Source organism: Salminus brasiliensis, chromosome 6, assembly GCF_030463535.1.
Source record: "Salminus brasiliensis chromosome 6, fSalBra1.hap2, whole genome shotgun sequence".
In the NCBI taxonomy this organism is placed as follows: domain Eukaryota; kingdom Metazoa; phylum Chordata; class Actinopteri; order Characiformes; family Bryconidae; genus Salminus; species Salminus brasiliensis.
The window spans coordinates 21,442,959-21,469,720 of NC_132883.1; the positions used below are offsets into that span (position 1 = coordinate 21,442,959).

A 26,762-nucleotide genomic window follows, 5' to 3' on the forward strand; every position below is an offset into this window, starting at 1 on the left:
AGAAATGAAAGAATGAATGAAGGAGGGATGGGAAACATGTTATTGTTATTACTATGAACTGAAATCAGTGCAGAGAATACTGAACAACTGCATGAGTATAATAAGTCCTGTAGAGCTTGTTTTACTGTCATGTCTTTCATTAAACATTGAACAGGATTTATTATACTCAAATTTCAAGTTAAAGGGAAACAAAATGTTATTTTATAGCTGTTGTGTAATGTGAACCTTTTGTTTTTTTTATTAACAAGTGAGCTGGAGGGCCGAGAGCACTTGGATGCCATTCTGAAGTTCTCTCTGAAGGACTGTTGAAATTGTATTTGGCTTCACGTCATCATTGAAGGCCTTGAAAACCAAAAAAACAAGCAGTGGCAGAAGTTTGGGCTTTTATTAGGGCAAACCTTAAGGATTATAAATAGATAGCCTACTTTTTATGAACAGTTTTGAGGTGTTTTGGGGGATTTTTACATTTTGGGATTTGGGATTGAATTTGTTTTTGCAAGTCAATTACAAAGCAAATTATCTACAGCACAAAAAAAGGCTGTTAGAACATTTCTTAAGAACCCTGTATGATCACTCAGTGATGCGGTATAATATTTCCCCATATTTCTCATGGTAAGACCCAATAAAGAACAGTGCAGTTGTAATTTTAGCACATGCCTGGGACTGTTTAACTGCTCTGTGTGCAGTTGTGTGCAACTATACGGCAATATTTTCCGATTTCCTCCCTCTTAGGTGCAAACATACATGTAAAATATTACTAATCAAGCTAATAAGTACACCAATACAAATGCACGTTTCTTTTCAGAATATATTAAAACTATTTTAGAATTTACAATAAACAGCATATTGGATGTCTTGCTTACTGGTTTGCATACTGTAGAGACAAGAAACAAATACATTCACTTATATCCTGTATTTAACAAGTTATTTGTTCTTTCTTTTACATTTATATTTGATTTCAGGAAAGTTTTTTGTGGGTTTAAATGATCGGATCAAAAATCGCATGACTACCATCTGCCTTTTGAGATTCCTGCTAAAAACCCCTCCCTTGTTTGGATGAGATAAGGTGGTTCCATTGCCTCAGGTTTCTGGAGCTAATCTTTTCCCAGTGCGTTTTCCACCAATCTGAGGTGTCCTGTACTATTTTAAGTGTAGTGGTCTGGCAGGGGAGGCTCTCTCTGTGAACTCTGTGGAATGTGCTGTATCACACTCCCTTCTTAAGGCAGGTCACTGAGGCTCTGTAGTCAGTGAGGTGTGAAGACGGAGAGTGGGCTTGTTTTGTGAAATAAAAATGGACTTCAGTTTCAGAATGAGAAATAATGTATATTGCTGTATTTGACTTCCTATATTATAATTTAACCATATTTTTTCATTTTCAATTTCAATATAGAGCTTTTCACCACAAATGTTCTCACAAAGCAGCTTTACAGAGATCCTGGTCTGAGTCTCCTTTCAGCAAGCCAAGGGCAAAAGTGTCAGGGGAAAAACTCAAAATGGGAACCCGTCCTTCTCTGGTTGACACCGGATACCAGAACAAATGACCCAATGATTTTATTATAAATATTTTTATCATTAAATGTATTTTTACTATTTAATTTGACCAAGAGTACCCAGACCCAAATGGGCAGTGGTGGTTCAGTGGTTAGAGCTTTGGGTCACAGGATCTGCTAAGCTGCCACTGTTGGGCCCTTAAGCAAGCCACTTAACCCTCTCTACTCCAGGGGTGCTGTAGTATGCTCAACTCTTCACTACAATGACAGTAGAGATACTTAACTAACTTCTGCATACAACTGTATTCAGGGTAATTAAAGCTGACGGTAAATACATTGTGGCTAAGTCACGTTGTTTACATGTTTTAGACAAGCACTAATTGCAGCTCATCTTGAGTCTTTAATGAACCATTCCAATCAAAGGAGATTTTCTCCAAACTGTGCTTAAGCTTTTAGACGTGCCGGTATTGATGCCAAAGCCGGTCACCTGGCCTGGCGGTGAGCCACAAGCCAAGTCTACATTTAGATCTAATGTCACAAGCAATGAGGATTGGAGCTTCACTGGAACATCTAATCTGCAGGTGTCAAAAAAAGAAACTTGAAGAATTTGCATCCTGATTTGAATTTGCATCTTCTGCTTTTAAACTGTTTTATTATCAACTGACCAGAGAAACAATGTACAGATTATAACATACAACATTTACAATAATAACATTTTGAAGTATAAATCTATAACCAATTCTGCCCAGATCAGATTCCAGAAATGTACATCAGGTAAGAAATATATAGCAAAAACATAGTACAAAAAATATACAGATTTTATCATATGTCACATTATAAGTCACAATAGGAATAAAAACATATACAGAATTTTTCAGTGTGTCAACCTGTCCTGTGAATATCACATTATGGATATTATGAAGAAAAACAAACAAACAAACATCCAGTGTTAATCAGCTAATATTTACAGTGTCTACAGACCAAACTACTAAGAAAAAAAATAAACATCTCATTATTCGAGAAGAGCTTTATCCAGTGACTGTCACTATGCATAATACATGAGTTGAAAATGTAGCAATACATCAAATAGACGTTATCCTGTCAAACCTCACAAATTATAAACAGACTTTATGGAGATTTCCACTAAAGAAAGAATTTTCAAAAAATCTAAAATTACTTTGTAAAAGCTTTAGTGTTTGGTATTTAGGTAGCTAGTAAAAGGCATGTGAGCTTCCTTTTCATGTTTTATCCTTTTTAAAAAATACCAAAACCAAACTTTCCTAATCGGCCAGTGTCAACTGCGAGATGGTAAATAAATATGCTTACTATGTTTTTGATATTCACTCAAAATTAATGAACAAATCATCCCACTTTAAACAAATCTTAGCCTTGGCCTCAATAACACATCAGCCTTTAGCAAAGTACACAGACTTTGCTATACCATCTTTTACACCAAGCTGAACCCAAACATTTTGGCACAAAGAGTTGACATCCGGTGAGTGGTGGGTCAGGGGCCACAAAATACCAAGAACAAGAAAAGCTGTGACTCAGTTGTCAATGATACACTGGCAAATGACTCAGATTTGTTGTACAGTATTTTGTAATGGCTGACTGGCCCCATATAAATCTCATGCCACAGTAGAAGAAGATGTTACCTGGTGGGCCAAACAAGATCACAGTAAGATGGCAGTCATGTCATAGGCTAATAATGTATTCCCCATTTTAGACTACTGTACGTAGTCCAAACAGTGGTTGTAGGCGGCAGGACTGCAAAATGCACACAGTGTAAACTACTATTCACAGATTAAACTACAGCACCACAGACTGAACCATTACAAGGCCAAAGGAATGGCCAGGTTCTTTCGATGAATGGCACTGGTAGAGAGGTATAGAGCAGTGGATTTGTGGATTGCTTTCACCAACTGACTTATGCAGATACCTATAGAACCTATAGAATGCCACAAGACACAATTAGCATACAAGACAAGGAGGTCTAAAAGAGTGGGATATTAAAATCAGTATTTTACATATGTACATCACTTCCTTGTTGTAAACCATTGCTTTTCCGTGTTTTCATGCCTGTATGGCCATGCCATGTATTCTGTACAGGGATTAGGCAGCTTGCCCCATCATACTTCACAAATCTACTCATCAACCACATTGAGTGGCTTTGTCACAAGTCTAGCCACATGCAGCGATGGGCCGAAATACTGCTTGTTGTCAAGGAAACCACACCCAGGGTATTTACATTTATTACATTCATTGACTTTTTTGAGTCCTCCAAAGTTCAAGTCCTAGGTCAAATTAATCTCTCCTCGGGTGGCACTTTGAGCACACTTCCCATCTCCAGGCGAGCTCCTGCCACCTCTTGCTGGCTGGGACTGTATGTGCCCTCAGACTGCCGCTTCTTCCGGGCCGTGAGCACCATGCAAACCAGCCCCACCACCGCCAACAACGCACCCAGACACATCAGCGGGATCGCCACCACCAGCCAGGGAATGCGCTCCCTGTGAGGCTGCCTCTGTAAAAGGAGGAGAGGGTGGAGTGTTTGAAAAGAAGTAAGCACAGTTCACAGGTTTCACATTTACACAGTTTATACTAATCAGATTTTGGATTTTTGCCAAAATGTGACACTCATCCGATTTTGCTAGAGCTGGGTGAACACAAAAGAGTCTTTGTAAATCAGCTAATACTGAATTTACCAGAATGTTGAATTTGCTAGTTCGGGCCATGTCATCAGCATGTGGGGATTTGGGAGGAGACTAAAGAAAGGAGAGAACTCTGGGATGGACTTCAGGTGGTTTCTGCTTGTGGTAGCAAGCCAGTCCCTCCTCTTTATTGTGTATATATATATATATATATATATATATATATATATATATATATATATATATATATGTAATTGGAGCCAGGACTGAGATAGGAGGGAAGCAGGGTGGTGGAGGTTAGTGAAGACTTTGTCACACACACAGGAAATTTCCCAGGTTGTTTAAATACAGAACTGAAAGAAGCGAAGGTTAGAATGTACTGAACATTAGAGAAAGATTGGGTCTGAGTTGTCACTCCACTGAGTCTGACTGCGACTGCTTGCCCAATCAGGTTCACTGGGATTTCCACTTTGGCTCATGTTCACTATTAACCCCTTACTGTTTAATTACCAGTAAACACCGAGGTAAAGTTCCTTGTAAAAGGGGCAAACGTGAGAAGTGACTCCACAGAGAGTTTTATTATGAGCAAGAAAGGGCTTACACTCACAGTAGCCTCACAGTTGTCTCCACTAAAGCCGGGCAAGCAGTCACACAGGTAATGATTCTGTCTGTCCATGCAGGTGGCCCCATTGAGACAGGGGTTAGACTCACACTCATCTATGTCCACCTCACATCTGAAAAAAAGAGAGTGAGCAAAGTTGCAGTCAAACTTTCAATTGGCAGTGTTTCTGGTATTGTTGAAGAGTGATAAACACCATATTTAAATTACATTTATACTCACTTGTCTCCTATGTACCCAGGTTTGCAGGTGCAGTTGGCCCCCCAGAGTCCATCCATACACACTCCTCCATTAGTGCACTGCACATCTACTTCACACTGCAGAGGAGGATAACTCCATCTATTGGTCACACAGACATGGAAGAGAAGTGTGCATTTCTGGCTTAACAATCCACTGATATACGATATAAATATAGCTTGATTCGTTCATTATTCATAAGACCCTACACACATCTATTGAACAAGGAGCATGAAATGAGTGATATACAGTAAAAACAGCTTTGGACAAACTCATATGTTATAGAGGGAAGCAGTGGGGAAGCCGTGTCAATTACTCACTGGCAGCGTGGACCCCTGTAGTCTGGTGGACAGGTGCAGTTGTATCCACCCACTGTGTTCACACAGGAGCCTCCATGCTCACATGGCTGCTTCTGGCATTCATCCACATCCTCATCACAGTGTAGGCCTCCATAGCCAGAGGAACATTCGCACTGATATTTCCCCAGCAGGTCCCTACAGGTCCCATGGACGCAAGGCCCAGAGGCACACTCATCTATGTCGTCTTGGCAGTGTTCACCTCCCCACCCCGGGGCACAGTCACAGCTGTAGTGGTTGAAAATGTCCCGGCACTCGCCATTGTTCAAACACGGCTCTGAAAGACACATGGGGGCGCCAATGCACCCCAGCTGCGGCTCTGCCATGCCACCGTAGCGTGTGAATTGTGGGCCCTGAGGCTCCTGCACCTGAAGGCCTTCCACCAGTGGCAGATACACTCCCCCAACCCTCACCTCGCCAAGACATCCAGTGAAGTTCTCCGCCAGCCACACAGTAGAGTAATTAAAGAAGTCCAGATTGCCAGGGACTACTCGACTGAAGCCGGACGGTCGTCCATCCACAATGAGATGCCAACGTGATGCCAAGTGGCGCGGGCTCTTCTTGAGTTCCACCCGGTGCCATGCTCCATCAGACACGTCCACGTCACTAGCGAAGGCCTGCACATCCAAGGTGTCGCCACTGCGGATCTTGATCAGCAAGGAGGAGTTCAGAAGTCCCATGCAGAAGAACTCCAGGCCATTAGAGGCACGCAGAAGGGTCCCGCTTTCCTCGCGAGTCCGCAGCTCCACAGAAACCGTTGTCACAGACGCAGATAGAGAGCCATTGGCTGCGTACTTCAAAGCATTGTTCTCAAATGTGGCATTGGCCAAGCCTGCAGCGAAAGCATAAGAGCGGATTTAAGCAAGTGATTGGGTTTAGAGCTTAACAAAGAGGATAGGGATTTGTGAAGACCAATAAGATAAAGAACATTCTTACAAGTTTTTTAAGAAATAGTTACATTACAACTATACAAATGTTTTTTTCCCCTAAACACTTTAAATATATGTATATAGTGGCAGATTCTCTTTGCTCTTTGCATAGCTCTGAGCATCTTAGATCACCATGCCATCATAGATTCAAAATTATTATTAGATTTGATTTGAAATATCTGCTGTGCCAGTCCATATTTTGGCCTGGTGCATCCAAACAAAGTTGAGTACTCACATTCATATCCATCAGGAAGGTCTACACATTGGCTCCCCATGACACATGGGTCACTAACACACCACACTCGAGTGTCGCATGTCTTCCCAGTGTAGTTTAGTGGACAGGAACACTCAAAGTCATTCCATTTCAGCAGGCACTCTCCTCCATTCAGGCAAGGTTCCATCTTCAGAGAATAGCAGAGTGAGCAGAGTACATTTTCATATGTTACATGGGGAGCTTGGGTAATGTAGTATTGTCACATAATGTCTGTAATGTTTATGATCAAGCTGCATGGGATAGTAAATCTTGGTATAAATGACAGAACTTGGAGTGTCTCTTGGATTTATTCAATTTATCATTGTCAGTAAAACCAAAAATTGTTCCATGTGCAACACGTTCCACCGCTCAGGTAGAAAGTATATCCACATATTTACCTTAATTACAATTTTGTTTAGCCTGTCTATCTACCTAACTGCCTTAGGGGACTGTAATTAGTGACTGCCATTGTTATCAGCTTTGAAATTTACAGTCAACTTTGCTGCATCATGTTTTGCTACATCATGTTTTACAGTTTACACCAGTGTTTCTCAACCCTGGTCCTGATGGCAACCTTCCCTACATATGTTTGGTGAACTTCTTCCATTGACAGACCCCCTGCAATTCTGAAAGGACTTCTTAATGAGCTGATTAGTTGAATTAGGTGTGTTGGTAGCAGGGTAAGCACTAAGAAACGTACAGGGCAGGTGAGTTTAGCTTCTGTAAATGCCTTCATACCTGAGTAAAAATGTATTTTCCACAAGATATGATGGAATATTTACCAACATATCAACTTGCATGGGAATAATAGAACCAATTATTTATGTATGTAAAATCCACAGATTTGGACAGGACTAAAAATCACTGAGACACTTATGTACCTCCCTATGGAAAACTAATCCCATTCAAATAGTGCTTAAGAGACATTTCAAATATGGAATATGGAAGTCACTACACTTATAATGTACATCAGTCATGAGTAGGGCAATATGCAGCACTCTACATAGGGGTACAGGGCAGGGTTTCCAAGGTCAATCTAAAAGCTTAGTGTTTCCAATTTCTTTTGTACATATATATTCTCAAAAGAAGATATCTTACCCTACAAGCTTGGTCACTGATACAGTTCTCCAGTAAATTATATGAAATACTCGAGAAGTAGGTTGGCTGTTCAGGGTTTTGGATTCTTTGGTTTATGTACAACTGTATGTCATCCAACCGCACATCTTGTAGACACCCTTTGAAGTGGCCACCCCACTGTGCGGTACTGTCTACTTCAGGAAGTCCACCAAGAAATGCCATGTCTCCAGCCTCCACTTTGAAACCGGTAAAATTCTCGGGACTGAAGAGTAATTCTGTGTGATTGAAGTACAAGTATCTTCCTTGTATGTCTACAGTAATCATGGTCCTCTCCCCATCTGTTACAAACACAGAACTCCCTCTAACGGTGGAATAAACAGCAACGTGTATTGTGCCTCTCCTCAGGAACACGGTGAAGTATGCCCAACTCCCCCGTTTCAGTTGGAAAACCAGGCCATCGTCTTTGAGAGATCGCAAAAACAACGACAGTGTCATGTTACCGTCGTGATTCTGAGTAATGGGAAATGCAGCAAAGCTTCTGTTGCGCTCATGGCTGAATGTCCATGAAGTGTGCTCTGAGGAGAAAAGAGTTTGAATCAATGACATTAATTATATCAATTAATTATATTAATGCCTTAACAACTCCACCTATAAACTTACCATGGTTACAGATGTTTCCATAAAATGGCCTGTAGCAGTCACACCGGTACTCTGTCCAAAGGTCTACACAGTGGCCTTGCAGGGAGCAAGAATTTGGATTGCACCATTCAGTCTTTTCACAGCCCAGCTTAATGTTCTTGGCCTCCTCTGGGGGAATGCTCTGGGGCAGAATGGGCTGGGCATCGATCAGCAGGTCTTCCATGCAACCAATGAATCCTGTTTGAGTCTTTGTTTTGTCCAGGTGTTCTGGTAAAACCCCACCGATGTAAACGTTCTCCAGACCATGTTGAGGAAAAACGAGCAGATGATTATGACCTCCATCCTCAACTATCCTGTAGTCCGTGTTCTCTAAAATCATAACCAGCTTCTCATCCACAGAGACAGAAACCCTGTGCCACAGTCCATCATTAAAATCGCCAGGTAACTGAACCGCCAGCTTTAAGTCCCCTGATTCTGCGGTGGCAAGAAGATTTCCACCATTCATCTCCAGTGAGAAGAAATGCTCTTCACTTCCCCTGAAGAATAGAATTACATCTGGTAAAGTTGTCCTAAAACTCAACACAACACTAGGTACCCGAGGTCTTATCTCCTTGAGAGTCATGTTATGAGGAACCTCTAGAGCCACATAGTCTTCTGTGTGGAAGGAAAATGTGGTGGAGACGCTACAGCGATCGCCATAATAACCAGAAGGGCATATGCAACTGTACTCATGTTGGTCTCCTTGAAGCGAAGGGAAACAGCTGGCTCCATTTTGGCAGGCATGATCCACACAGCCCATCAGAGCAATGTCACAGTGATGGCCGCCCCAAGGTAGCTGGTCAGGCAGAGGGGCAGGGCAGTGACAGATGTACTCATTAATGCCGTCCTCACATGTGGCACCATTCTGACATGGGTTGTTTTCGCACTCATCAATGTTCCTCTCACAAACTACACCTGGAAAAAGAATACGGGGAACAAAAGTCATCAGTGGATACAGTATAAGAAGTGTCAGTATGTTACCTTAAATATTTAAATATGAATTTAAATATGCACTTTCTATGGATTTTTTATAAAAATTAATTGTTGTCCCACCACGTTTTTATGCCCGATCCGATTTGAGTCTCTTAATGCTGAGTATGAGTTGCAGTTTCTATAATGAGACATTCTGCACTGATTTATTTCGTTTATTAGAGACTTTTCTTAAAGTCACTGTTTTATGGTGTGTTTAATATCTTATAGTCTGACAGTCTGGCACACACTCTGGACTGATCTGTTGTGGTTTGTCGACCACTGATGTGAAATAACACAGTGAGGTGAATGTGCTACGATTGGGTTTTCTATAGCGTGTGTGTATTAGCTTTAGCATTAGCCTTCACTTGGTTCTGAAGGAGCTCTTCACTGCTGGTTTAAAAAGAAAAAAAAGGCGTGGGGTACTCCCGCTGGTAAAACAGGGCATTTCCACTATAGTTTTATAGGGTTTTAGATATTATGTTATATTTTTATGCCCGATCCGATTTGAGTCTCTTAATGCTGAGTATGAGTTGCAGTTTCTATAATGAGACATGCTGCACTGATTTATTTCGTTTATTAGAGACTTTTCTTAAAGTCACTGTTTTATGGTGTGTTTAATATCTTATAGTCTGACAGTCTGGCACACACTCTGGACTGATCTGTTGTGGTTTGTCGACCACTGATGTGAAATAACACAGTGAGGTGAATGTGCTACGATTGGGTTTTCTATAGCGTGTGTGTATTAGCTTTAGCATTAGCCTTCACTTGGTTCTGAAGGAGCTCTTCACTACTGGTTTAAAAAGAAAAAAAAGGCGTGGGGTACTCCCGCTGGTAAAACAGGGCATTTCCACTATAGTTTTATAGGGTTTTAGATATTATGTTATATTTTCATGTTTCAATGTAAAATAGTTCCACACTACAGACTCTAAACTTCGTCTGAGAATGCTCCTCAGTGCTGCCAACTGGGCAATAATGTAATTTAATGGTGAATTAAGTGTGGCAAGTGTGGATGGTGCTCTGGACACAGTGGTTACAACAAAGACTCTGGATTAAAACAGCCAGTACACGATACATTAAAAAAACACTGGATCGACTCCCTAGTCGTAATTTTGTCTAATACGCAAACCTAATTTTTATTTTTATTTATTATTTGATTCATCCAATAATTTGGTTCATTCACAACTTGATTTATTACTTTGTCCAACATCTAAATATATTTACGGTATTTAGATTCCCCTAATTTACCATGCTCAGTGTTAGTAAAGTAAACCGTTTCTTCAGGGATATAATCTGAGTGATTTGTGTTTGAGGTTTTAAGGTTTTGTTGTTGTTTTTTTAATCCAAAAAGGCATTAGGACAAAAGCCCAAAGAATGTCAGCAGTGCCTTTCTGACAGAACTCTTCTGCAAGTCCCATTCTTAAGTAGTGCACTTAGCTAGCAGATTGGTCTCTAAGCCACAGTCTTAGCTAAAAGTAGAACTGAAGAATTGCATAATGTATGGAACACACTGTCAGTCTCCATGGCAGGATATAATTATGTACATTACATATAAGAATAAATATGTGCATTGCATAAAATACAGTAACTTTAATTAATCTTAAACTCTTGATATATTTGAAAACACTGTTCAGCAATTTAGCAATACTGAAATACTCTATACTTGTGAATCCTTCACTGTTGTTTTGTAAATCTCAAAATAGAGCATGCATGTGCTGTACATGTTAACCCCTTATGCTTTGTGACTTTCATTACACCCTAAGGATTACTTACTACATGCAAAGCAATGCAAACTAGCCGAGTTGTTCTTAAGTTATAAGGGGGGAGGGGTCCGAAACCACTGGTGGTTCCAATGAGTTTAAGAGGTTAAGCATAATTATTCTTCCTATGATAAGTAAGTACAACAACTATTATGAACATGAGTTTTGCAGGTTTAACAAATTCTCAGTGGCTCTGTAAAATAAACAAGCGTTCAGCAATATTTCTTATTGGTTAACTGAATATTCCTGCAATAATTTTAACCAATACAAATAAGACAAAACTAAGCCAATGATTTTAGACTTAAAAACACTACTATCTGACATGTCTTTCTTATCAAATAGAAATCATCACTACACAGTTCATCTATTGAACAGATTCTACTGCTATTTAAAGTCTGAACCTCTGCAAATTCTCCTTCCACGCAAGAGCAAAAGGAGCACTTTTCATGCTTTGCTAAGTCCTCCACCCTTTGTTAACGCAGGCAGGCTGTGCCAGGAGCGCCACGGAAAGCACAGAGCCACTTTACCTGTCAGAGGAATCAGCCCACACCAAATCAGTGCCACTGTTAGTCCTTTCATCCTGCCAAACGTCCGAGCGACAGTGATGTTCCTTAACACGGTTAGCTGCAGCGGACACTGACAGAAAAGTGACAGGTCCTGAGGCAGCTGTCCACCAACTCTCTCTCTCTCTCTCTCTCTCTCTCAATCACTCTCCTCTCTCTTTTTCTCTCTCACATCTTAACACACTTGCACAAACATATCCACATACATACACACTCACACACACATACATACATACACACTCTCACACACACACAGAAGAGGATGAATCCGTTACCACTCCCCCACTACCGAGCTGCCCTGCCTGGGCTAATAATCCACTGTGCCTCCCTCTCTCTCTCCCTCCCTCACTCACTCACTCACTCACTTACTCACTCACTCACCCTCCCTCGCTCCCTCCCTGCCATCCCAGCTGGTTCCTGTCAGTGCTGACAACAGGAATGCCTGTCTGCTCAGGCCAGCAGCAGTGATGGCTAGCAATACCAGCCTGTGGCAGACTCATTACCACGAATGTGATTTTAGCCAGGAGATGAGGCCGGGCGAGGATGCCACAAGCGCTGAGCGAGAAAGAGGAATTGACTCTGCTCGTGTAATTGATTAAGCCTGTTTTAGTGCTGCAGGAGTGTGTAGGAAGAAGCTCCATTGTATCCTGTTACGGTGCATGACTTGGTCTTTCTTGCAAACTACGCACTGTGCTGGTCTCACCTAACTGTTTTCAAACTAGCACCAGGTTCTTTTGCTAACCGTTAGCACATTCGCCAGTCTGAGTACACATTTGTTTTGTTTCAGGGCTGATCGGGCCTAAGGAGCTTTTTCCCCTAATCTTCTTCTCCACTGCTAAACTTTAAACACACTCCTGCAGTCTAGAGCAAACACTGAAGAAGCCAGCATATGGCACCTGCAGCTGCTTTCTTATCCTCCCTCTACTTTGCCTTGCTACTCTCTGCATTTATCATTTACATCCCCATTACTATTATTTTACCCAAGTGCATCCACCAAAGACAGATTTCAACATTTGCACTGGCTTAGGAAACCAAGCCCATGAATCCTTGGGCCACAAGTATCAATTTGTTGGCACACTGTCAATGTCACAATGTCAAAAAAAATGTGTCTCTCCTTCAAAACAACTGCAAAAATCAAATTATGTACAGAAGTCAAGATTGCAGGCATAAAGTTTTTGCCTGACAGCAATGATACGGTCAATACACTGTGTTTTCAATTACCAAGCATACTATCAAAAACTAGTTCCAGGTGTTTTGTGAGAAGTGCCCCACATCTGCTCCACTTTTTTCATTATGCCACTCAACCCAGGGAATGACGTGAGATGATGTCAGAATAATGCCTACAGGCCCACCTTTATCTGCAGATGTGTTACTGGAATGTGCTGCTGAAAGCTTCAGCTGAAAATAGTGGCTGCTAAACCAGTGGCTCACAAACCAGTCCTCAGTTAACCCCAGACAGTCCAGCTTTTTATATAACTATAATAAATATATATAAGTATATAGCTATTTTACACTCTTTTTTTGTGCTCATCGCAATGTGAAAACACAACTAGTCCCACACAGTAAATTTGCCAGGGTTAAATCAACACTATTAGTGTCAAATCAACACTGTAAATTTACTGTGTGTCCAAAACAACAGACCCCTGAACTCATGCATGGGTGAAAAGTCGTTGTGTTGTTATTATGGTGGATATGGTGGATATTTCTGTATTACTAAAAATATTACTTTTTTTGTAAAAAAAAAAAAAAACTGTAAAACTGTAAAAATATTACAGTATTACTGCTTATTTTGAAGTAAATGCACAAAATACACAAAATCTGTAAGGCTACACAGGAGCAGCGCACCAAAGGAAATGTCCATCCCTAACACCTGCTATATTGATTTCTTCTGATATCTCTGAAGAAGATCTGGCTGTTTCCACCATTGCTCGCGTGTAGACAGAGGGACAATCGTGGCTAATTCTTTTGCCCCCAACCAAGGCAGTAGGAAGAATGAGAAGTAAGATTAGGATTAGAAGGCTCAGTGTGAATCAGGAGATAAGGGTTACGCTAGCAGACATGCTGGGATCATGGACGGAGCTGTCCTGAAGCACATGTCTTTCAGCTCCAGTACTCAGCCATTCAAGTCACACTGTGTGAAAGAAAGCTGGACACTGCCCATGGCAATGTGACTTCCAAACCAAAAGGCTCATTGTCACTGGATCACTGCAGAGAGAACACACACACACACATTTCACTGACAGATCTCACCTGTAAACCCTGGAGTGCAAATACACTGAAATGCATTGATCATGTCCTCACAGCTCCCAAAATTTTCGCAGGGCATGGATTCGCACTCGTCTATATTAACTGAGCAGTTTTCTCCTGCGGAAAACACAACAGGGAGCATTACTGGCACTGCTCACTTCACAGAACTGTCTCAACAGGTTATTCCAAGTTACAAGTTATTGGAGCTGAAAGGTGTGTCAGGTAAATGAGATCTAGTGGCTGTAGTAAAGCTTTAGTAAAGCTCACCTGTAAAGCCAGGCTGGCAGTGACACAGGAAGCCAGCAGCGTGTTCGTAGCTAAAGTCCACGTCCAATTCGGGCAGGACACCATAGTGGCTCTGGTCTGAGCGCTGGAAACACTGCCCGCCATTCTCACAAGGTTGAGCCTTGCACTCGTCCACATCCACCTCACAATTGTCTCCCTCATAACCTAAAGCAAAAGAGAATCGTCATCACTTGTGCATATGACACAACTGAATTTTGTACACAGATACACACAAAGGTTTTACAACACCCACCCCCCTTTTTCCAGTTTTTACTGACACTGAAGTACTGAGTCCAGTTAAGAACTTGTAATGGTACAAATGGCAACATGTACCAACTTACACCTAGTCTGTAGCAATTGAAGTAATCTAAGCCAACCTTTAGCATATCAGTGAAGTAGCAGTAGTGAAGCTGAATAAGGTGAGGTAAATATTGTGAAGATGATCTGTTGAGGTATTGCTGAAATTATGTAGACTGACAATAAGTAGACTTACTGTTTTTATGTTGCATCAAGTAGACTTTATATTTTATATTATATCCTAACTCTAACCTCAACCCAAAACCTAATCCTAACCCTCACCCTTGCCCTTATCCTAACCTTAACCTAACTTTAACCTCAACCCTCAAACCTAATCCTAACCCTCACCCTGGCCCTTATCCTAACCTTAACCTAACCTTAACCTCAACCCTCAAACCTAATCCTAACCCTCATCCTAACCTCAACCCAAAACCTAATCCTAACCCTTATCATGGCCCTTATCCTAACTTTAACCTCAACCCAAAACCTAACCTAACCCTAACCTCAACCCAAAACATAATCCTAACCCTCTCCCTGGCCCTGATCCTAACCTTAACCTCAATTCAAAACCTAACGCTAACCCTAACCTCAACCTAAAACCTTATCCTAACCCTCATCCTAACCTCAACCCAAAACCTTATTCTAACCATCATCATGGCCCTTATCCTAACTTTAACCTCAACCCAAAACCTAACCTAACCATCATCATGTCCCTTATCCTAACTTTAACCTCAACCCAAAACCTAACCTAACCTTCATCATGGCCCTTATCCTAACTTTAACCTCAACCCAAAACCTAACCTAACCTTCATCATGGCCCTTATCCTAACTTTAACCTCAACCCAAAACCTAACCTAACCATCATCATGGCCCTTATCCTAACTTTAACCTCAACCCAAAACCTAACCTAACCTTTATCATGGCCCTTATCCTAACTTTAACCTCAACCCAAAACCTAACCTAACCTTCATCATGGCCCTTATCCTAACTTTAACCTCAACCCAAAACCTAACCTAACCTTCATCATGGCCCTTATCCTAACTTTAACCTCAACCCAAAACCTAACCTAACCATCATCATGGCCCTTATCCTAACTTTAACCTCAACCCAAAACCTAACCTAACCTTTATCATGGCCCTTATCCTAACTTTAACCTCAACCCAAAACCTAACCTAACCATCATCATGGCCCTTATCCTAACTTTAACCTCAACCCAAAACCTAACCTAACCTTCATCATGGCCCTTATCCTAACTTTAACCTCAACCCAAAACCTAACCTAACCTTCATCATGGCCCTTATCCTAACTTTAACCTCAACCCAAAACCTAACCTAACCATCATCATGGCCCTTATCCTAACTTTAACCTCAACCCAAAACCTAACCTAACCTTTATCATGGCCCTTATCCTAACTTTAACCTCAACCCAAAACCTAACCTAACCATCATCATGGCCCTTATCCTAACTTTAACCTCAACCCAAAACCTAACCTAACCTTCATCATGGCCCTTATCCTAACTTTAACCTCAACCCAAAACCTAACCTAACCTTTATCATGGCCCTTATCCTAACTTTAACCTCAACCCAAAACCTAACCTAACCTTTATCATGGCCCTTATCCTAACTTTAACCTCAACCCAAAACCTAATCCGAACCCTCCTCCTGGCCCTTATCTGACCCTTAACCTTAACCCAAAACCTAATCCTAACCCTCACCATGGCCCTATCCTAATTTTAACTTCAACTCAAAACCTAACCTAACCCTAACCCTCATCCTGGCCCTTATCTGGCTCTTAACCTTAACCCCACACTTTACACTAACCCTAACCTAACCCTAACCTCAACCCAAAACCTAATAATAGCTCTCATCCTGGCCCCCTAATCTCATCCTAGTCCAGTTAAGATCCAGTTCCAAACTGGTGTCAGCAGCAGGTCTATAACAGCTTCATGAGGATGTTGAGGTGTTCAAGACCTGTTACCTGATCAGTGATTTCTCAGGTGAACATCTACAGGTCTGAACTTGGACTCCAAATCAGGTAAAACAGCTGAATTTTAGTAGAAGTCGTCAGTAAAAGTCTCTTCATAATCTACTGAATGTTCAGATGCTGCTACATCATTGATATGTTGTTAAGAGCTGAGAGCCTGATAAGTGTTTACTACATCCAAAAAGGACCACTCCAAATGACGTGTGGACACTTTACTGCTGCTGCCCCCTAAACATATTATAAGTTATTTGCTAGTTTCATGTTGTGTCTCAGAGTATGCATTTACAGCTTTCTTTAATTTACATTACACTTCTCAATTCTGTTTTTTGCAACATAACAGTACTGATGAGTGAATGACTAGGCAAATATGTAGTGTAACTGCAGTATACAGTATACAAATGAGCCTGTAATCACTGAATGTTTTATTGTGTTTAATAATGTGAGCCACAAATTAGTTGTTCGGTGGGGATGTTATTAATCAAGGTGATCACATAGTCCAGCTAAAAAAAGTTCATGCCAAAAAAGTTCAAAAGTTCACTACAGTGTTTTCAGCATAAATGTTAATTTTGATTTTGTTCATTTCCTGCCGCCCTAACCAGAATATTTATCTATTGACTTCAGTACCCCACTGTACACGCTCTTTCAATTACACATATTATAGTTAACTCCATTTCATAGGTTTTTGACTCATATATGGTTTAGTTCTTTTTGTTTTTCAAATATTTTAAAATTCATAAATCTAAAATATCCCAGTGCGCCATCTTCTTCAATAGTGTTCACTCCTAGCATTTAATTACATGTACACTATATACATGATATGTGTATGTACTCGCACTCATACTGCAGTTTCACTCTCAGACCTGTGCTATACTTTTTTAAACTACCTTTTTTAAGTGAAAACATTTAAACATTTAGGAAAACACTCAGTAAAATGTAATAAAAGGAGAATAGTTAAAAAACATATTTTCATTAGACGCTAATAAGAAGCCTTTAATGGCAAAGTATACGTTAAAGCCCCTGGAAACATTATTTTAATTTTTAAAATAATATATATAAATTTAAATCATTTTAAACTTGGGTGTTAAGTGAAGCGTAGCAAAATATGAAAAAGCAAAAATATGATAAAATGCTCCAAACACAAAAAATGCACCCTTTAGGTCTCTCTGAGAACGGCCTGGCTCAAGTTTTAGCTCGCCAGGATTAGCTTTGGCTTTAGCTCTCCAGTTTGCTGAGACTTGAAGAGAGGGTGTTATGTTAGCCTTGTGATTGGTCAGGGCTGTGCTATGACCACTTTTGGAATCATCCATTCTACATCGAGAAGAGAGCAAAACTGGTGCAATACAGCAGACATTTCTTAGAATTTGGAAAAATATTCACAAGGCCTACTTTACACATTTACACTGGGGGCCCTCAGGAGCTAGATTAACTTAATTAGAAAGAAAACTCGGATTTAGGCTCCCAGGAGCTTTAACTGACTGAATTAATCCTTAAGGTTAAATAATTGGTTTGAAGAAGAAAGAAAAAAACACTGGGGGATCAGTCTGTATGATGCAGGATTATGGCTTTGGACTGATGGACCTCAGAGGAGGACAACACCCTACACTACTGTAGCCGCCTCAGAGGTGGCTTGATGTGCTCTGTGACTACATCTAAACTACAGAAGTACACTACTGATGTATTTCTGACTTAATCACATTTCTCAAATATTCATTGTATTAATATTTGTACTGGTTTTATTGAAATTTCCGTGCATTTCTTGGAATAACTATTTCACATGGCTGATAGATGATGTTTTGAATTTACTGTGGTCAATTACAGTTTTGAGGCCCACTCTTCTTTCTCTTTAACATCTTTCAACTGAATAGTGAAAAGGATGATGATTTACCTTATAGGTTCAAACAGATGCCAGGAGTAGGGGACAACACAAAACTACATTATGTCAGAATTCAGTGTCCTGGTTATAAGGCACCGTTCACATTTGCAGCTGCATGTTTCCCCCTCTAGGGGGCAGTGTTTGGTTAAAAAAAAAAGTCCCAGTAAGAGACATCCTACAGCAAAGCTTTCAAACAACAACACAACAAGTACCAAAAATGCATACTTACAATGTCTATTAGTAAACTTAAAACAAGCTACAGGGCATTGTCAATCCTAATTACCTGGCCAACAGTGACAAGTGTACTGGTTAACTCCCTCCAGGCACGTAGATCCATGTTGGCAGGGGTCGGACGCACACTCAGGAATGTCCTCTTCACAGATGTCCCCCACAAACCCAGTTCCACTGCAGTCACACTCATAACTGGAATTTATGAAACACCAAAGGTCAGGTTACATTTTGTGGGCATAGAAGAACAATCTCTGGTTCATGTAAATTAACCTTCATTAAATAAAGGTCTAGACACTTAGTTACAACAGTTAGTTGTGGTGTTTCATTAGTTTCTCAGGTGAGATTTGGACTTATTAGGCTGTAGACTTATTAGATAACACCACTACCTGCCACAACGCTATAACACCATGTGGGAGACTGGGGTTCGATTTCCAGTCAGACTATGCTGCGCTACACCAATAACACCAACATTACCTTGGCCTAACTCTGCAATACGAGTAACCTTGTAAGTTGCTCTGGATAGGATAGGAGTGTCAGCTAAATGCCATATATGAAATGAAATAAATGAGATCAGGCAGTTTCTGCATTGAGCTAGAAGGCCAGCCTTCTCTCTGACAAGCGCAGCTAAGACTAAGAGATGTGAGTTAAAAGGAGAAGATGGGGTGGTAATGGGGTGCGGAAATGCCATGGACACAGAAGGTAGATATTTTGTATTTCTTTAGGACTTTAAGACATTAAATTGAGGCGAGGAGTTCCTCTAAATGTTTCATTTCCTAACTCGAAAAACAAGTGTACTATTCTAGTCCTGTGCAAGTTTATATAAATACATATAATGAGATGTGACATGTAACATGAACATAATTACTATATTACTAAATATCACTGAAATATGACATTTATGTATTCAGAATAATGAACATTTGACATGATGGTAAAATGACTGGTTGAGGTTGGAATATAATTAATAGCCATAGTATCCACCATATATTTCATTCATATATAGTGACTTGAAAAAAACTTGATAACTTTCCAAAAAAATGTCCTAATACATATATAAATACTGTATACTACAACATATTTACATATAACACCTTTTGTTGTACATGTATATAAAATAACCAATATATACTTATGCCTAAAATACATATTATTATACTTATACATACTGTATATCATCAAAAGTGCAAATCTAGCAAAAACAGTTTTGTGGAGGCTGGTTTGTGTAGTTACCCTGTAGTTTAAACAATCTTCTGTCTTCACACTTAAGACGATCATCCTAAAGATTGTTTTTGCTTCATAAGGATTTTAGCAAATTCCTCTCTGACCTATCATACAATGATACCAGTGTTGTCAGAATAAAGGTTAGTATGTCCGTCTTTTAGGTCACATTTGGCCAGCCTACTGCTTCTTTTTGAACTTTGAACTCTTATGTTATCTGATCTAAGAGACACCTGCACTGGATAGCATCCGGCTGAGTGATGGGAAGAGAGGGAGGGTCATCCTAAAAACATTAGTGACACTGAAACTATAGGGGGGGGCATCCTACTCACCCCGAAAGAGTTAAGTGAATTGTGCTCATTATGAATCTCGGCCACAGTTGGCTGTGTTCTTGATGCTAGGATTGTAGGAGCATCACCCCCCCCCTCTTTATGTTTGGGGGGGAAGGGGCAATGGCCAAGTGCCCCCTTTAGTTGTTGCTGCCTACTGTATGACTGCATCTCTATTCAGTGCCTCGCTAATGAATGTAGCTGATCGCCAGTCAGGCGGATTAGTGCAAGGACTGAGTCATGTTCACAAACAATGGGATAAGGGTAACAAATGAGCAACTCTCAAAGACATTCCACTTAATCTGGTGAGTCACAACCACGGTACAATCAATAGCCTCATGTAGCACTGAGTCGAAGATGTTAAGCTTTTGCTCTAATCAAACACAAGAGAGGAAGACAAATCTCATACGTGAGTCATTTCCCACATAAAAGGAACAATATCTCTTATGGGAAGAAAGCAATCTTACTTTCATTTTTAAGATCTATAGTTAAGTTCTATTAAGAATGACAAAGGAACGGTTTAAAGGCACTACAGGATCTTGATCATGTCTAACCAACAACTGCAATATACTGTACTGTCTACAGAAGAATTCTTCACTCATAGTCTTAAGGAACCACAGCACAGCATGACTTAGTGATACTTTGCTCTGATATATTTGATAGAAAAGTGACAAAAGGTTTTTGTAGATTCAGTGCTGTGGTTTCCAGGACTACAAGACCCAAGAACCCCATTTCTATTTTGTGTGAAGTTCCTGCAGTTTTTACTTGAACCAAGTTGAATCAAAAATTCAAAGGATTATGCTCAACCTCTGAATCAGAAAATATCTCAGTTCTGACTTTGTTAGGGCCGCCAAACGCTTAAAAATGTAATTGCAATTAATCTCACAATTTCATATAGTTAATCGCGATTAATCACATTTTTTTTTTTTTAATCTGTGTAAATGTTATAGAAAATAAGGATTTTTAAGTGAAATGTTGCCATTAAAATGGGGGACACATTTAATGCTAAATGTACTTATGTTAAAAATTGCTGCGACAAGAGAAAAGTTTTAGGGGAGTTTTATTCACTCACATTCCAGGTAGATGTCTCATATCTGCTATTATATTCCTTGCACTATCTGTGCTCAGGACTGCTTTGCCACATCTATAAAATGTTCAGCACAGGTCACAGCACTATGCCTCTCCTCTGTTTTCATGACCGTTAAAGCATGTGAATCAAGTTGCCAATGTTCATCTATATACTGACCTGTACCTCCGAGATCCTGAGCTAGTATTGCCCTCTCCATTTCATATAGCTTGTGAATCCTGTAGGTATTTCAGGCTGGATGTACTCTGGTGTTCGCTAAACTCAGCCTGACAATAAGTTGTTTTGTCAACTTAACCATCTGGCAAACTTTTAAAAATGAAACTTCCTGTTTAACAGACCTTTCTCCATCACTCACTCAAGTCTCAACATGAACTACGGATGACTAGAAGGACCAAATAGAATTTACGTTACTGGGCACTATTTTTTAAATTGAGAGTTATTAACATATTTATTTCAATAGCCCTAGTCTTTGTATCACAACATATGTCACCACCACTACTTGGGAACATGCCGTACGTGGTAGGCCATTACAACTTGCAAATCTGAAATACTTACTCTTAAATCTTCTGCCTACCACGAAGGAATTCCAACCTTTGATCTTGTGATTTTGGATTTATAACTGGGCCTCAGGCACAGTTCATACCATGGCTTCCAAAATTCTTTAACATATTATGTTCCTCATTGCTATGTTAACATGCTCCTTCAGACAGCAAAGAACCCTGAAGAACCAGCCACGAATCACGACACAATATCAGGAGGAACTATTTGAGATTCTGTCAATTTGTAGGATTTAACATTATATAGACAGCCCAGTTCAAAGAATGCTGTGTATCTACGCTATTGGTACGTACAGTACTGTGCAAAAGTCAATTATCAAAAAACTTCAATTATCAGGTTTCCAGTCAAAATGACTATTAGGTAGAAGTTATTCATCAAGCAGAAATATTGATGAGGAGATTATATATAATGAAGTCAACTTGCATAAAGTGAATTACCTGTTCACCATATCAACACAAGCACCGTTGTTGAGGCAGGGCGCAGTCACACATTCATCAATGTCCACCTCACAGTCGATACCCTCAAACCCAGGCAAGCATTCACAGATGTACAGCCCCACACCGTCATGACAGGTTGCACCATTCTGACATGGAGCCACCTCGCACTCATCTATCTCCACCTCACAGTTCACTCCTGCAATTCAAATCACCATAATATCAGCAAAGTACACATTCATACTATACACATCATATATATTTTTTAGCATGTAGACTTGCGACTCATCTTAATACATATATATATATATATATGCTAGGCTGCACTGTTCAAAATTAAAAAATTATGTACTATCCAATACTGATTCTGTCTTCAGTAGGTCAACTCGGGAACTCATATATTAAAAAGATCTCCGAATTCCCCACTAGAAATTTTAACTTGAGGGGGTGTTAATGTGTAACTGTATTATCATGTTTATCATAATTCAGAATCAGCAAAACTAACTGTTTCAAGCTGTTTCGTCCATTAATTGTGAAAAACCCTATTTACTGCATGTAGCATTTGAGTTTTTCCAGCTTCTCCGACTGTCTTGTTTTATCTATGACTTTTTATTTTTTTAGTTTTTGGTGATAAGGTGTTATTTTTGTACAATAAAATGCTTGCAGCTAAGAACAGCTCTAAAAATGATCTTCTAAAGATTGATCTCAGGCTTCAACCCAGAGACTCGGCTGCTAATAGACTGGGTTTACGTTTTTAGTCACATTAGCCTCAAAGATCCACTGCAAAATAAAAAAGCATCCAAGGCATTTACTATGTCTTGTATGAGTGACAGTATAAGTTGCGAATGGAAACTTTAACTGATCTATTTCAATAAATGTAAAGAGCATCCTTACCCGTGAACCCAAGCAAACAGTCGCAGATGTAACGGTCCTTCCCATTGATACACGTCCCATTGTTCTCACAGGGTCGTGACGCGCACTCGTTAATATCTATCTCACAGTGGTAACCTTGAAACCCAGGTACACAGAAGCACTGGTACACATTAATGCTGTCTTGGCAGATGGCACCGTTCTGACAAGGCTGGGACAGGCACTCATCAATATCCTGCTCACAGTGGCTGCCCTGGAAGCCCGGGGCACACCTGCACTCGTAGCCCGTTGGCGCCCACACGCAAGTGGCGTTGTTGAAGCATGGGTCATTTGAACAGTCCCTCACATGCGTCTGGCAGTCGTCGCCGCTGTAGCCACTGGGACAGTAACAGGAATATCCGTTCACTTCATCCACACAGTGGCTCTGAACGCCAGTGCAGGGGCTACTTTCACACTCATTAATGTCCAGCGTGCAGTCAGGGCCTCCAAAGCCCTCAGCGCACTGGCAGGTGTAGTTCACTGTTCCTGGTGCAGCGATGCAGTTGGAGCAGTTGACGTGGACACAGGCATCGTACAGAAGCTCACAGTTTCTACCCACGTAGATAAGTGGGTCATTTGGACAGATGCACTCATAGTCTTCCACTTTATCTACGCATGTGCCTCCGTTTTGGCATGGTGAAGATACACACCTGTCTGCTGCTGCTGCTGCTGCTGCTGCTGTACAGAATATGTCTATGGAAAACAAAACGAAAAGAAGGTTGTGATTTTTATCAATCATTTTAGATCATTATAATGAAACAATAGTTAGATAGATATTTGCCATGTTATCCACTCTCACAATTCTCTGATTCCATAATAGGATAAGCACAGGATGGACATCCAACAGCCAACAGTCCTCATTTTCAATGCACACGTCACTAACTTAACAGTATGTTAACCCCTAAAAACCTCTAGTAATATCCCAAAAATATTAAAAACATGAACCAGGATAGGTTCATTCATTCATACACTCTTCTCCTTCCAACTGACCTTGCCCACCTTTACACACAAACACAGTTGACTATCTCAGGGGGTTAAGGGTCTTTGTCCCTGCTGTTACCTTAAACAAGCAGGTGGCTATGCCGTATTATCTTCAGAGACTTAAGCACTTCTACTACATGTCCCATCAATTGAATGAGCTCTGAGCACCTTCTTTATTAACACAGATCCTCCACACACACGTGCTTCCTGTAAGTGGCCCTGTCATTCAGCAGGCTAAGCAGCATTAAGTAACATTAGTTAATGGGTTCACTTAACTGAGGAGAGCAGTAAAAGTAGATCAGTGGCGCATCAACTTCTGATTCGTACAGACAGCTGATTTACAATGATAATAGAGAAAGTAGATATTGCGAGCCGCAAGTGTGGAAATTGTGAGCTGGTGATCTTTTTACAGGTTACAACGATCAAGTTTTCCATGGCCATTGTAGGTGAAGTGCTTTTTAAAGCACCATTATGCAAGAACTGCAACAGTTGCAGTGCGTAATTGCGTCACTACCATACATACAAATCGTGCTTTGTGCCCCCCTTCTTTTTTGGTAGCTCTACACGTGCACTTGTTGACAATCTGTTCAATGGAAGGACAATAACAGAGAAGCAATTCTCCCTATTGCATGATTCTGAAGCTGTTATTTAAAGCTAAAATATGGACATAATGTTCCTGGAAAGTTTTCTGACAGCTTTCTCTTGATTAAATTAAAGCCATATCATGGCCTAAGAATTCCACAGTAGATCAAAAGTGACTTATAATTTACAGGCAGACAGTTACTTTTGGTAAACAAACCAGGCTACCTCAGCTAATGTTACTATCCAAGCCCTGTACAGCTCATATCCCTCAGCTCGAAAACAGCCAGTTCACAGTGGGTGAAAGATGCCACATGTATGAAATAGAAATCAATAAGTAACAATGTTTGTTTTGCAGTCTAGTTTCACTGTATTTCATCTCCTTTGTCATATTCTCCTAATTTTTGTACCTTTTTACATCCATTCGGGGGGTCGGGCTGCCGCTGCTGCTGAAAAAACGTCTTAAAAGAAAAAAACTGCTACTAACACTATAAGTATGAGAATTATAAGGGGTGTATGTGTGTGTCTACATGTCTGTGTACATGCCACAGAGACTGGCAAACAGTCAGACAGTGAAGCTAATCAGAGTCAAAAAGGAAATTGTCTGCTGCAGTCTTCTCTGAAAAAGAAACGCTTACATATGATGCACGTCTTTTGGTAGATGCTGCTTTTCATTAGCTTCGTTTTCTCTCCAGGTAAAATCATACAGAAAAGCTTTAGTGTGCAGCATCACAACGGATTGATCTCAACCCCCCAAAGAGTGTAGTGGAATGCCTAAGCCTTCAGGACAGGACCTGTGCCCCATCCTGAGAGCGGGAAATGCAACTTCTGGGAAATGTGAAGAGCAGAACAGGCTTACTCGCACGAGCAGAGAGCACATAAACACATGGGTCCGTGCAGAGGCACACTCCTGACTTTTAATAAGTGACCGCGTATAATATTGAATGATCTGTATAATAATGGATCCACATAGTAATGCAAGTCCATCATGACTTTCTCAGAAAACCTCTCACTTGTTTGATTGCCCATTTCACCCTAAACAGTATTTTCACTATGGCTTCCCAATTCCAGCAGAGAACCTTGCCAAATATCAGTGAGGGGGAGCCCTGAACATTAACCTTGGGTGTGATCTGCCCTGCCTCAAAACAGAAGTTCAATTAAAAAGCCATACATTCAGAAGAACACAAACAACCCAAACCTAAGGTTACCCCAAAATCCTGTTTTGATGAAAATCTAAAGCTGTGCTTGATGAACTGAGAAGTACAGTGAGGCATCTTGCTTAAAGGCATTTAATATACAGGATCTGCTTTTCTTTATTAGGCTCAGTAGAAAATAAACTGCATTGAAGTCTCTATTGTTCAAATTTCAGTTGAGCCCTGGTTGATTCAGTGCCAGCTGGTTGTTTTTGAGGGTAGCTCAGTTCTCATTAGAACCTTTCTTTTCTGGTTGGTTGCCTACCACATATTTACACTGGACGTCAATGGCCACCCACATCTTCATCGTACTTACTGATGTGGTTTAGAGTAAAGTATGACAAAGAACAAAAAAACTCTTGACAGGTGTTGGGTCACATTTTGACTCCATCAAAGAATCTCGAAGGACTCCCCTAACAGATTTTTCTATCTGTAAATAATTGTTGATTTATGAATTTTGAGCTGAAGATATGGATTATGGAGTGTTTAAAAAAATGAGTGCATGTTACAGAGATTACTGATCTCAGACTAAAAGTCTGTTTATTTAAATATCCTGGCTATCTAACTATCACGGCTACAAATAATTGGCATGACTAAATAATTGTAAAAATAATTAGTGTTGCACCAATACCAATACCATATTGGTATTGGTGCAGATACTGGCACTTGGTAAGTTTAGGAACTTTTTACATAGAGACATGCACCTGAATGTGAAATTGCTGCATTTTTTGTTTCTAAACTGGTCATTTTTGACCATGTGAATTTTACACCAGTTAGAAACCTTTTCGGTGAAGCTGGATTAGTGTCGGATTATGCTTCCGTACTTGCACATGTTTCTGCGTTGTGTCATTTTACTTTAATTTTTTCATAGCTCTGAAACTTCTCAAATGTGATCCCAGATCTTATTTGGGATCAGATATAAAAAGTACAACCTATAAACAGTGAAACTTATCTGAAAATATCAGGATTTACAGCCAT

At 40.3% G+C, this 26,762-nt stretch overlaps 1 protein-coding gene across 2 annotated transcripts in view; it reads right to left on the bottom strand.

The window, feature by feature from the left end:
* Nucleotides 1-2,133: 2,133 nt before the first annotated feature.
* Nucleotides 2,134-26,762, bottom strand: part of crb2b (crumbs cell polarity complex component 2b) — a 34,253-nt gene continuing 9,624 nt past the window's right edge. Inside the window, exons 2-13 of one of the 2 annotated variants that reach the window (XM_072681988.1) lie at nt 23,017-23,709; nt 22,126-22,321; nt 18,549-18,688; nt 14,094-14,276; nt 13,830-13,943; nt 8,270-9,202; nt 7,631-8,184; nt 6,515-6,680; nt 5,315-6,182; nt 4,980-5,096; nt 4,746-4,872; nt 2,134-4,011 (exon numbers count right to left, since the gene is read on the bottom strand). In XM_072681988.1, coding sequence (XP_072538089.1) covers nt 3,790-4,011; nt 4,746-4,872; nt 4,980-5,096; nt 5,315-6,182; nt 6,515-6,680; nt 7,631-8,184; nt 8,270-9,202; nt 13,830-13,943; nt 14,094-14,276; nt 18,549-18,688; nt 22,126-22,321; nt 23,017-23,709 — 4,313 coding nt within the window. In that variant the 3' untranslated portion in view covers nt 2,134-3,789. Of the gene's footprint in view, nt 4,012-4,745; nt 4,873-4,979; nt 5,097-5,314; nt 6,183-6,514; nt 6,681-7,630; nt 8,185-8,269; nt 9,203-13,829; nt 13,944-14,093; nt 14,277-18,548; nt 18,689-22,125; nt 22,322-23,016; nt 23,725-26,762 lie in introns of both variants that reach the window. The other variant, XM_072681987.1, reaches the window with a different exon arrangement.